The sequence below is a fragment of the Dipodomys merriami genome, unplaced genomic scaffold, assembly GCF_024711535.1.
Source record: "Dipodomys merriami isolate MVZ:Mamm:240054 unplaced genomic scaffold, mDipMer1.0.p SCAF_1, whole genome shotgun sequence".
In the NCBI taxonomy this organism is placed as follows: domain Eukaryota; kingdom Metazoa; phylum Chordata; class Mammalia; order Rodentia; family Heteromyidae; genus Dipodomys; species Dipodomys merriami.
In genome coordinates, this window is record NW_027202270.1 from 90,875,883 (window position 1) to 90,888,430 (window position 12,548).

Here is a 12,548-nt window from a genome sequence, read left to right on the forward strand (position 1 = left end):
TGTGTGTGTTTTGTCGGTCGTGGGGCTTGAACTAGGGGCTTGGGTGCTGTCCCTGCGCTCTTTAGCTCAAAGTGAGCACTCTACCACTTGAGCCACAGCACCACTTCTGGTTTTTCTAGTGGTTTATTGGAGATAAGAGTCTCATGGACTTTCCTGCCCAGGCTGGCTTTGAACCATGATCCTCAGATCTCAGCCTCCTGAGTAGGATTACAGGTGTGAGCCACCACACTGGCCAGGGAACTCCCTAGAACCCAGCCGCATAGTGAGGGACAGCAGTGGTGAATACCAAGCTTCTTTGTTCACTGCAGGCAGGAATTTAGGGAGCCAGCTGGGCCCTGAAGCTGAGAAGGTTCCCATTTATGGAGTAAAGTCAGAACCACAAATCACAGGAGCAAACTTCGCTTGGTGGAACAGAGGAGCTCTGACTCCTGCCCTGCACCCACATCAGGCACGTAAAGCTCTCTCCTACACAAAACAGATGAGGTCTAAGCCTGGATCTTCCACAGCTAGCAAAGATTAGTTGAGGGAAAGATAGAATTTGGGAAAAGTACCTATCACTGAAAGTAACATCACTGCAGACAAATTGGAGCGGTCTTCCTGGAAGAGGGCACAATCTGAGCTGTGAAGAATGCTCTCAGCAATTGGATTCGGATTATGAATCCTACAAAGGAAAAGCAAAATAAAGTCACATGAGGGCTAGACTCATGGGCCCCCTAAGAAAAGTCAGCAGAGGGCAAGCAGTGCTCAGAGCCAAGGAACTAGGAAGGGTGAGGCAGGAGGGATGATGGAGTGAAGGGACAGGAGCTGCCTCAGTTTCCAAGGAAAATAGGAAGGGAAGGAGTCTAGGCTGGGAGAGATACTTCAGCCACAAAGTGGAAGCACTCCCCCTGGGAATTGGCCCCTCCTTTCCCTTCTGCCTGGGTTGTCTGCCCCAACCTCTGTGGTGGAGGGGCTCTGTTTTTTGCACCTAGTGAGCATTCTCACACCAGGCAGTAATTATTCCCTCCTCCCAAAGGGGATGTGAACAGTCCTAGGACCTGGGCGCAGTCCTGGGACCGGGGCACCTTGACTGAGCTCCTTTAACTCCATACCCTCTTCCAAAGATTGAAGAAGGGCCTCCAGATTGCTGGTTGTTGCTCACAGTTCACACAATCCCAGAATTCTGGCACCAGACCAGTGCCGAACAGTGAAGCAGGACTGTGGTTCCTCTTCTCCAATCTCTCCATTGCCTGGCCTTTGCTCTTTTCCCTGCTGCCCCAACCCTCCTCAGCCACCTGGAAAGCCTGCAGCTTGATACTTTTACCCTTTGACCTGTTCTAGACCTTCTCCCTCCCAGGAGTATTTGCTAGAGAATGTTAGGGTAGAGTTTCCTTAAAAGACTATGCTTATATTAGAAGTTTTATGCCAATGGTGCTTACATTAGAAGTTTTTGTTTGTTTGTTTGTTTGTTTTTGGTTGGTTGTGGGCTTGAACTCTGGGCATGGGCACTGACCCTGAGCTCTTCAGCTCAAAGCAAGCACTCTACCACTTGTGCCACAGCACCACTTCCAGTTTTCTGGTGGTTAATTAGATAAGAGTCTCACAGACTTTGTTGCCTGGGCTGGCTTTGAACTGTGATCCTCAAATCTCAGCCTCCAGAGGAGCTAGGATTACAGGCATGGGCCACTGGAGCCCAACACATTAGAAGTTCTTTAGGTGCTGGCTGCATGCTGTCAGAGGTGCAAGCAGTAACACCACTAATCAGCCCAGGGAAGCCACATTGGTTGGGAATAGCATTGCCTTGTACAGATAGCATAGGGAAATGAAGAGTATTCTCACAAACAGGGTAGGGCATTAAGCAGTCACCCAGTCTACTTTCACCAGGGCCCAAGAAAAAGCAACAAGGTGTGTAGTCATTCTAACATATCTGTTACTCTAACAAATATCTGAGACAATCAACTTACAGAGAGAAAAAGGTTGTTTTGGCTTACAGTTCTGGAAGTTTCAGTTTGAAATAGGCCCCATTGTTTTGCTGGGGAGAGGGGACATAGCACATTGTGAGGGGAAATCAAAGCACAACAAAACTGTAATACAGAGCAAGGGTGGTATGGAAGAAATCAGGGTCCCACAGTCCCTTTTTGGAGGGAACACTAAGATTTGAATTCAAGGCTTTGATACTGTCCCTTAGTTACACTTAAGTCACAACCCTACCTCCAGCTTTTTGGAGGTTAACTGGAGAATCTCATGGGCTTTACTGCCTGCCAGAATTCCCAAATCTCAGCTTCTTTTTTTTTTTTTTTGTTTGGTCGGTCGTGGGGCTTGAACTCTGGGCTTGGGCGCTGTCCCTCAGCTCTTCAGCTCAAGGCGAGCACTCTACCACTTGAGCTACAGCGCCACTTCCGGTTTCCTGGTGGTTTATTGGAGATAGGAATCTCATGGTCTCTCCTGCCCGGGCTGGCTTTGAACCACGATCCTCAGATCTCAGCCTCCTGAGTAGCTAGGATTACAGGCGTGAGCCACCAGCGCCCGGCAAATTCTCAGCTTCTTGAGTAGCTAGAAGGCTTGCATCACAAGCACCTGACTTACAATCCCTTTTGAGGTCCCAGTGACCTAAAACTTCCCACCCCAGAGTGCTAAGGGGCTATGTACCAAACTTGTAACCTACAGTCCAGATATTTTCTTTTTGTTGTTGTTGGTCGTGGGGCTTGAACTCTGGGCCTGGGTGCTATCCCTCAGCTCTTTAGCTCAAGGCTAGCAATCTACCACTTGAGCCACAGTGCCACTTCCGGTTTTCTGGTGGTTTATTGGAGATGAGAGTCTCATGGACTTTACTGCCCAGGCTGGCTTTGAACTATGATCCTCAGAGCTCAGCTTCCTGAGTTGCTAGGATTACAGGTGTAAACCACCAGCTCCCAGCTACATTCCAGATTTTCAACTAGGACATGGTCATCTTAAAATTTAATAAAGAGGGCTGGGAATGTGGCTTAGTGGTAGAGTGCTTGCCTGGCATGCATGAAGCTCTGGGTTGTTTTCCTCAGTACCACATGAACAGAAAAAGCCAGAAGTGGCACTGTTGCTCAAGCAGTAGAGTGTTACCTTGAGTAAAAGAAGCTCAGGGACAGTGCCCAGACCTTGATTTCAAGCCCCAGGACTGGCAAAAAAAAAAAAAAAAGAAGAGGTAGAGTACCTGCTTAGTAAATGCAAGATTCTTGCATTTAAACCCCAGTCACTTTCCCCCAATTTTTAAAAAGAAAATCTTGCCAAAATAGAAAGCACTGTCTAGGATGTCATCAGTGTGAATGGTGGGAATCCATCAATGTTCTCTTTGGGAGGAAGTGCCCTGATATAAGATGGGGATCAGTCTTTGACTCAGTCTGAGATAAAAGCCTAGAAATTTAGTCCTTAAGAAATAAAAATCTAAAGCTAGGTGCCGGTGGCTCACGCCTGTAATCCTAGCTACTCAGGAGACTGAGATCTGAGGATCGAGGTTCAAACCCAGCCTGGGCAGAAAAGTCCATGAGACTCTTACCTCCAATAAACCAGTAAAAAACCGGAAGTGGTGCTGTGGCTCAAGGGTAGAGCACTCGCCTTGAGCTGAAGAGCACAGGGATAGTGCCCAGGCCCAGAGTTCAAGCTCAACAACCGACAAAAGAAAAAAAAAAAATTCTGGGGCTGGGAAGGTGGCTCAGTGGTAGAGTGCTTGTCTTGCATGCATGAGACCCTGGGTTCGATTCCTCAGTACCTCATAAGCAGAAAAAGGCAGAAGTGGCACTATGGCTCAAGTGGTAGAGCGCTAGCCTTTTGAGCTCAAGAGCTGAGGGACAGCGCTCAGGCCCAGACTTTAGGCTCCACAACCAACAAAAAAGAAAAGAAAATTAAATTCTGAGCTGGGCAATGGGAGGATCATGGTGCAAAGCCAGCCCAGGCAGAGAAGTCTGTGAGACCCTTATCTCCAATAAAACCATTAGAAAACTAGAAGTGGTGCTGTGGCTCAAGTGGTAGAGCACTTGCTTTGAGCTGAAGAGCTGAGGCACAGCACCAAGGCCCAGAGTTCAAGCCCCATGACCGACAAAATAAAATTCTGGGGCTGGGGATGTGCCTTCGTGGTAGAGTGCTTGCCTAACGTGCATGAAGTCCTGGGTTCAATTCCTCAGTACTACATAAAAAGAAAAGGCCTGAAGTGGCACTGTGGCTCAGGTACAGTGCCCAGGCCCTGAGTCCAAGCACCAGGACTGGCAAAAATTTGTTTTTTAATTCTGGTGGGGTGCTGGTAGCTCACACCTGTAATCCTAGCTACTCAGGAGGCTGAGATCTGAGGATCTCAGCCCAGGGAAAAAAGTCCCCATGAGACTCTTCTCTCCAATTAACCACTCAAAAACTGGAAGTGGATCTGTGGCTCAAGTGGTAGAGTTCTAGCCTTGAGAAAAATTGCCTAGGGACAGTGCTCGGGCCCTGAGTTCAATCCCCACAAGCAACCCCCCTCCCCAAGAATCTGGGCCTGAATTAGGTTTCAGGCTCTGTTAGGAAGGGAAAGAGACCCCAGCCACGTAGCCAGACTCTTAGGAGCAACTAGGGTGGGCTCCAGTTGGGCTCCGGTTGAGTGCCAGGTCCTTTCTCACATGTACTTAACCCTGAAAACAAAGCTTGCCCTAGGGCTTGTCAACACTATTTCATAGATTCAAGATTTAGGTCCAGCTTGGTCCCATTCCAAATCGTGTATGTGAGTGTGTGTCTGTGTCTGTGTGTGTCAGTATTGGGGCATGACTTGGGGCCTTGTAGTCTGACTTGGCTTTTTCACTCAAGACTAGCACTTTACCACATAGCTACACTTCTATTTCATTCCGAATCCATGTGTATGTATGTATATGTGGTGGGCCTGGGGGCTTGAACTCAGAGCCTAGACACTGCCCCTGAGTGTCTGCTCAAAGCAAGCGCTCTACCATTGAGCTGTATTGCTAGCTTTTTTGGCAGTTTATTGGAGATAGTCTCATGGACTTTTCTACCAGGGCTTCAAACTGCCATCTACAAATCTTAGCTTTCTGAGTAGCTAGAATTATAAGTGTGAACCAGTGGCATGTGCTAAATCCCAAATTTTATGGGAGTACCCCATAACACCTCCCATTGCTGAGTGCTGGTCAGGTAAAAGTACTGCCTCCTTTCAGCAGGAGGGGAATGTTGTTCAAAGGAAAATCCTAGCTACTTCCATGACTCATGAATGGACCAAGGGAGACAAAAATTGTGGAAGAGAACTGGTGCTAGGGTTTACTGCTTCTCACTCTTACGTAGTATCACAGAAATGAATCCAGCCCAAGTGAGTTTTCAGAAAGGTAAGGTGCATTCCTTTAGGGATGTGTGTGTGTGTGTGTGTTTATTTTGAGACAGGTTCTTACTATGTAGCCATGATAGGCCTTAAACTTATGATCTTTTTGCCTCAGCTGCGTGCTGGGATTACAGTAGTATGCCATTATGACTGGACCTTTACAATTTAAAACAATCCCACAGTAACATATGGTTTGGAAGGAAATTTTCTAAAATATGAAACTGATACATTTGGTATCACTCAGGAGGCTGAGGCAAGAGGATTACAAATTCAAGCCTAGCTTGGACTACACAGAAAATCCTGTCTCAAAAAAAAAAAAAAAAAGCTGGGTGCCTGTGGCTCACACCTGTAATCCTAGAGATCTGAAGATCATGGCTCAAAGCTAGTCCGGGCAGGAAAGTCCATGAGACTTGTCTCCAATTAACCAACAGAAAACTGGAAGTGGCACTGTGGCCCAAAGTGGTAGAGCATTAGCCATCAGCTAAAGAGCTCAGGAACAATGCCCAGGCCCAGAGTTCAAGCCCCATAACTGACAAAAAGAAAAAAAAAGTTGTATCTTCAGGAGAGCTGGAAAATTTTCTAAACAGTGGACCATTCATGGTAACTAATGCCTCTTATGTCTTTAGAAGTGATACCCATGGGGAATTTTTTTTTGCCTTAATACTAAGTAATCTTGGAGCATGACCTTAGACCCCTTTGTAAATGTTTATGAGTGCTTTAAGAGGTGTGAGATCAACTCCCTTCTTATTAGGTTATCAGGGATAACTTGCTGCCCTAAATGTGCTTCTAATGCACCACTACCAGAACACACATGGACATACAAAATTGTGATTAAAATCAAGATAAGTGTGCTGTCATTGAGGACTGTTAGCTGCTGGTGGAGACCTTTCTGGTCATTCAAACCCTGCCCTGTAGTTGATCTCTAGATAAACGAATTGCCACTGCACATTATCCCCCAAGATTACCACCCACCTCTTCCATCAGAAAAGTCTACTTAGGGGGCTGGGAAGGTGGTTCAGTGGTAGAGTGCTTGCCTTGCATGCATGAGGCCCTGGGTTCAATTCCTCAGCACCACATAAGCAAAAAGAAAAAAGCCGGAAGTGGCGCTGTGTCTCAAGTGGTAGAGCGCTAGCCTTGAGCTGAAGAGCTGAAGGACAGTGCTCAGGCTCAGAGTTCAGGCCCCACAACCGGACCCAAAAAAAAAAAAAAAAATAGGGCTTCTCAGAGCTAAATGGATAGGATTACAGGCTGAACCACTGCTCCCTCCCCCTCTTCTCTTTCTGCCTGTACTGGGGTTTGAACTCAAGGCCATACTCACATACTTACTTGGCCTTTCAAGTCAAGGCTGGCACTCTACCAATTCAGCCACACTTTACTTCCAGCTTTTTGGTTGGTGAACTGGGCTTTGTGAACTTTTTTGCCCAGGCTGGCTTTAACCATGACCCTCTCAAGTTTACTGAGTAGCTAGGATTACAGGTGTGGTGCTTCTCTGATGCTCTTAGGTAGCCAGCACACATTCTGATCTCCTCTTCCCACCTGGTTTGCCAATACTTTGCTGAATTCTTTCCTTTCTGTGACCCCAAGGCTCAAAGAGTAGCTGAGCAGCCTGTCTCTAAAGCAATTATGTGGGGTGTCACTAGGTTCCCACTTAAGAGTTTCCTAAAGCTGTGCATTGTTTTTCATTTCTTCACCATACTGCTTTCCTTGTCTTAAATATCAAGACTGCCTCTTAGTATTGGGAACAATAGTTGGCTCTACCTCTGAGCCAACTTCCCAGCTTCCCGAGAAGCACTATTTGAAGCCAGCCCAGGAAGGAAAGTTCGAGAGACTTTTTCTCCCATTAACCAGCAAAAAGATATAAATGCAACTGTGAAGCATTTTTTTTTTCTTGGTGTGGGACACCATACTGGGGTTTAAACTCATGGCCTCACACTTGCAAGGCAGGTACTTCATTTAAGCCACACCCCCATCATAAAGGTATTTGGAAAGCCAATGGTGGGAATCTGAAGGGCAAAGGAACTGGGCAGAAAAGGGACTGTAAAGGGGCCACCTGCCCTGGCTACACACAGGGGTAAACATCCACTGTGAGTCAGCTTTGTCTCTCTCCTTTCTCTTGATTAACTGATGGACCTAGTGGTGAAGGAGAGAAGGTGGAGGAGCCCACACTTACCTAAACTCAGTTGCAGAATGAAGCTTCCCAAACAAAGCAGCTGCCTAGGGGACAGACTGGGCAAGGGTACTTATGTGGCTCCTAGCCCAGAAGAGGCAAAATGGAGGTGACAGTGTGGTAGGTTGGCTGTCCCTCTGTCTCATCTTTCAGATCAGCTTTCAGTCTTTATGTCCCTCATCCCTTTTTAGCCACTGAACAGTGCTCTGGGCTGGAAGCGGAAAGAAGCTGGAAACAGACAAATGACACATAGTCCTGTATCCTGACCAAAATACCTGTCCCTTGGATCTCTGCCTCTTGCCATCCTCAGCCTCCTTACTCATGGGAACACACACCACACACAGCTCAACCCTCTAACCTGCCTCTTCAACCCCTCCGACTTTGTTCTGTCTTGCTCTGCCTCCAGTTTGCTCCCAGCGGGAAATGACACAAAGAAAAGGGAGGGGGGCCGAAGGAGGGAATCCCGCTGACATCACTGCTTATTAGCATATGTGACCTCATCAGGGGGCGGGACAATTTCCCCAGGTGTCTGCGGGGAGGGCTGGGGGGGGGGGTGGTATTTAAAGGGGAAAGCTGACAGAGCTGCTGAGGGAGCTGGTGCCACAAGCTGCTGGTCTGCACTCCTGTGTGGATGCACACGCACACTGATGCACACGGACCACGATATGGATATGGACATGGACACAGAAACCACAGCACTTTGTCCCTCCGGCAGCCAGCAGGCCTCCCCACCAGGGACACCCACACCAGGTAAGGACTAACCTGAGCAGGTTCTGGCTAAAACCATAGTGGTGGGAGTTGAAGCTTTGGTGGGGATGTCAGCAATAGGGGTTCAATCAGCAAGAGGGATGAAGCAAGTAAGGAAGTGGAGAAGACTCCATTCATATATGGGCTGGGTGGGACAGGGTGGAGGGGAAAAATAATTATCCAAACGCCCCCTTCCCCCATCACTCCCAGGGCTCTGCTTTGAGAAACTGGTTCGTGGCTCCTGGGTCAGTCTAATTCCAAACAGGCCTGGGCTGACCAAAGGAAAGAGAAGAAAGAAAACGACAGTCCTCAAGCCTGGGAATCACCCATGGGGTGGGGGTGGGGGCCTTCCCTGGGGACCTGTTGTAAGGGTTTCTTCTGGCTCCTGGAGTCCCTGGCTGCCAGCCAAGTATTGATCCTGTGCTATTTACAGCCTCTCTCCATCCCCCTTTGTTATGTCTGTTGTTCCTCCTCCAGTTACCCTGACCCTTGCATTGTCACCCTCACTCTCATGCACACGAACATACATTCTCCACCTCACCTCTCTACCAACACAAAAGTCTCTCTCTTCCAGGGACAGCTAGGGACGCAGGGTTCTCACACATAGCAGTGTACCGGAGGGTACTCACCTATGGGGCCACAGGAAGCAGCCACCCCCCCACACACATACACTCACACAGACTAACATACACATTATCTTACAAAGCTCTGGAAACAGATTCCCTACAAAGTTTTTTTGACTGCCCCTACCTACTCCCTAGGATCCGGGTGATTGTTTCAGCTTCTCATCCCTTCTGTCCCTCCTCAGTTTGGGGTTCACGGGTGCAGGAAGCAATGGAAGGCAAGGCTCTGGGTGGGTAGAAGGAGCTACCCCCAGGGGCAGAGGCCTAGTCTAGGGGTGTGACTGTCAGTGTAAAGTGTGAGTGGGTGTGAGCCTGCACACAGGTGCCTCCCTGCACGAGGCATGTTTTGAACAGGTTATGGCTGAGGCCATGGTGGGGAAGATCTATCTCATGTTAATTCTCTGGAAGGAAGTTCTGGGGGACTTTAGTGTTCAGGATTGGGCCAGAGAGCTCAGTTTTCCGTGGGTCATGGTCATTGACTGGGTGTGGCTAGGCCTCTGAAGCTGGAAAGACCTGAGTTAAGCTCTCTGCAGATGGCTGGGTATATCCCACTCATGGCTTTCCTTTGCTCCTCCAGAAGCAGATGCTTCACTTCTCAAGAAGCAGGAGAAACTGTTGGCAGGGTTGGACCGGAATGGGCCACCCTCTGCCCTGGGAGCCCCCAGACGAAGAGGCAGCATGCCTGTGCCTTACAAGCACCAGCTGCGGCGGGCCCAGGCTGTGGATGAACTTGACTGGCCACCTCAGGCCTCATCCTCTGGCTCCTCTGATTCCTTGGGCTCAGGAGAGGCAGCTCCTGCCCAAAAGGATGGCATCTTCAAGGTGATGCTAGTCGGGGAAGGTGGCGTGGGCAAGAGCACCCTAGCAGGCACTTTCGGCGGTCTCCAAGGGGACACAGCTCATGACCCTGAGAACTCAGGTATTTAGGGGAGGTTTCATGGGCTGAGGGGACCCTGGGGGCCCTAATCAGGGATGAATACTCTTGGCATAAGCAACCCCTGAAAGACAGAAGTGCTTTCTGTGGCAGTCTCCCCAGAGGAGGTCCCCTGGTGCTAAAATCTGAGGTGCTCCTGGTTATCAGGCCTCACAAGTGATGGAAAACCTAATTGGCTTTACTCACGCTATTTCTCAACAGAGGACACCTATGAGAGACGCATCATGGTGGATAAAGAGGAAGTGACCTTAGTTGTTTATGACATCTGGGAACAGGTGAGGACTAAAGTGTGGCTCCAAGCAGCTGACAAAACTGGAAGGAATGGGGAATGACATTCTGGCCAAGGGCTAGTGGGACTGAAGTCCCATTTTCTCTATGAAACACTACTTTTCATTTGTATCCCCTCAGACGGCAAAGGTCCATATTAGTTTGCACACTATGGCCAATGGCCATAAAACCTGATTCTGGAGAAAGTTAAGGTCTAACTTTGACAAATCCTGCAACTTCAGTTCAGGCTGGACACCCAGAAATTAACCCCATCCATAAATTATTCTGCCTAGGAGTGTCACAAAACAGGACAACAGCTCAGGGCTCTGGGGTACCAGGCAAGGGGAGGGGATGAGGGCTTCTCAATATTTGAACATAGTTACTGTATAAATGAGATACTCTTCAATTTTATACTTCTTTTGTGGTTGTTGTTGGTCATGGGGGCTGAACTCTGGGCCTGGATACTGTCTCTCAGCTCTTCAGCTCAAGGCTACCACTTGAGCCACAGCGCCACTTCTGGCTTTTTCTGATTATGTGGTGCTGAGGAATGGAACCCAGGGCCTCGTGTACAAGAGGCAAGCACTCTACCACTGAGCCACCTTCCCAGGCCAATTATATACTCTTGAATAGCATTCTTTTCTGACTCAAGAGCTTAATCATAAGAAAGCAGGTGGAGCCAAGACAATCCTAGCTTCTCAGAAGGCTGAGATCTGAGTATCTTGGTTCAAAGCCAGCCCAGATAGACAAATACAAGAGACTCTTACCAACAATTAACTAGCAAAAACCTGGAAGTGGAAGAAATGACTTATGTGGTAGAGTGCCAGCCTTTTGGGGATAGAGGACAAGGAGGACCTGAGTTCATGCCCCAGTACTGGCATACATGCACACACATACACACAGTAGAATGGCTTAGTCTATGATCCTAGGTCCCCAGGTCTCCCAGGTGGGGCTCACATTACTAACAAATATACAGTGGGTGTGGAGATTCTGCTGTTCCTTAGCTTGCTGTCCTAAGCAAGTGGCTTCTCCTTCACAGTCTGATTCCTCATCTTGAAGTGCTGGGTAGAATCCTCTATGACCACAGCCCTAACATTCTCTGCTCATCTGCAGGGGGACTCTGGAGGGTGGCTGCAGGACCACTGTCTTCAGACCGGGGATGCCTTTCTCATCGTCTTCTCAGTCACTGATCGACGAAGCTTTTCCAAAGTTCCAGAGACTTTACTTCGGCTTCGGGCTGGGAGGCCCCACCACGACCTTCCTGTCATCCTTGTTGGAAACAAGAGTGACCTGGCCCGTTCCCGGGAGGTGTCACTGGAGGGTGTGTATCCTAAACCAATTCCATGCTTCCAACCTCAAAAGAATGCTCTTCCCTCTGGGTCACCTCTTCTCCCCAGGGCCTGGTTTTATCCTCCTTGGTGTGCAAACACTTGTCATTAGCCCCAGGCTATCAATACAGCCCCAAACAGCTATCCTACAGCTCTAGGGATCCCTTCTCCTCCCTCACTCTTGCGCCCTCCCCTTCGCATCTCCATCACCCTACCACCAGATGGGTTCTCCGGGTTGGAATCGGTAGTCCCTCCCTTTTTCCACCTCATGCCCCGACCTCGGCTGGCTCCACCCTGGCCGGGTGCACCGCGAAGCCCGGCGGGCGCCTGAGACAAGTCCCTTCCTACAGAGGGCCGCCACCTGGCCGGGACGCTGAGCTGCAAGCACATCGAGACGTCGGCGGCGCTGCACCACAACACGCAGGAGCTCTTCGAGGGCGTCGTGCGACAGATCCGGCTGCGGCGGGGCCGGGGCCGCACTGGGGCGCCGCGCCCCGAGTCTGGCAGCCCCGAAGGCCCCGCGCCGCCCGCGCGCCGCGAGAGCCTCACCAAGAAAGCCAAGCGCTTCCTCGCCAACCTGGTGCCGCGCAACGCCAAGTTCTTCAAGCAGCGCTCCAGGTCGTGCCACGACCTCTCAGTGCTCTGAGCCCTGGTCGCTATGACCACGGCAGTCGCCATAGCCACCGCTCCTTTGCCCCCGCCCCTTCGCCCCGCCCCCGTCTGGCTTCCTTTAAGGAGGCCGTCTAGGAAACCAAAAACTCCCAGGATGCCCTGGTGTGACCCGGGGGAGGGGCCCGCGGGCGTTGCCCTCCCCCCACCACGCTGTCATTGGACAGCTAGCGGCAGGGAGCGCTTAGAAGGCGCGGACAGGACCTCGGCGTGGAGCGGAGTGGGCGGGGCGAGGCGGGGCGGGGCGGGGCAGGACTGGGGGAAAGAGTTCTGCCAGGGGTTTTGCTTTATTATTAACTCACGCTAGGCCACCTTTCCTGTGTAGAGACTGTAAAAACTAGAACTGGAAAGTGCTTTGTAGACTCCTGGACGGAGTTGACCTCCTTTCTACTCTGAACATGCCTCACCTTAAAGAATCTTAAAGGTAAAAACTCGGACACTTCTTCCAGAGACTTCTGAAATTTTTCTGGCTCTTACCTGCTGCAACCGGTCCACTTTGCCCTTAAGAACTTAGTTC

The 12,548-nt window shown here is 49.8% G+C and overlaps 1 protein-coding gene across 1 annotated transcript; it reads left to right on the plus strand.

Moving 5' to 3' along the window:
* The first annotated feature begins 8,056 nt into the window (after positions 1–8,056).
* Rem2 (RRAD and GEM like GTPase 2) lies at positions 8,057–12,227 on the plus strand. Its single transcript, XM_070041940.1, has 5 exons — positions 8,057–8,216; positions 9,414–9,755; positions 9,972–10,045; positions 11,148–11,355; positions 11,713–12,227. The coding sequence occupies exons 1-5, from the start codon at positions 8,114–8,116 to the stop codon at positions 12,006–12,008; spliced, it is 1,023 nt and encodes a 340-aa protein (XP_069898041.1). The 5' UTR covers positions 8,057–8,113; the 3' UTR covers positions 12,009–12,227.
* The last annotated feature ends 321 nt before the right edge of the window (positions 12,228–12,548 follow it).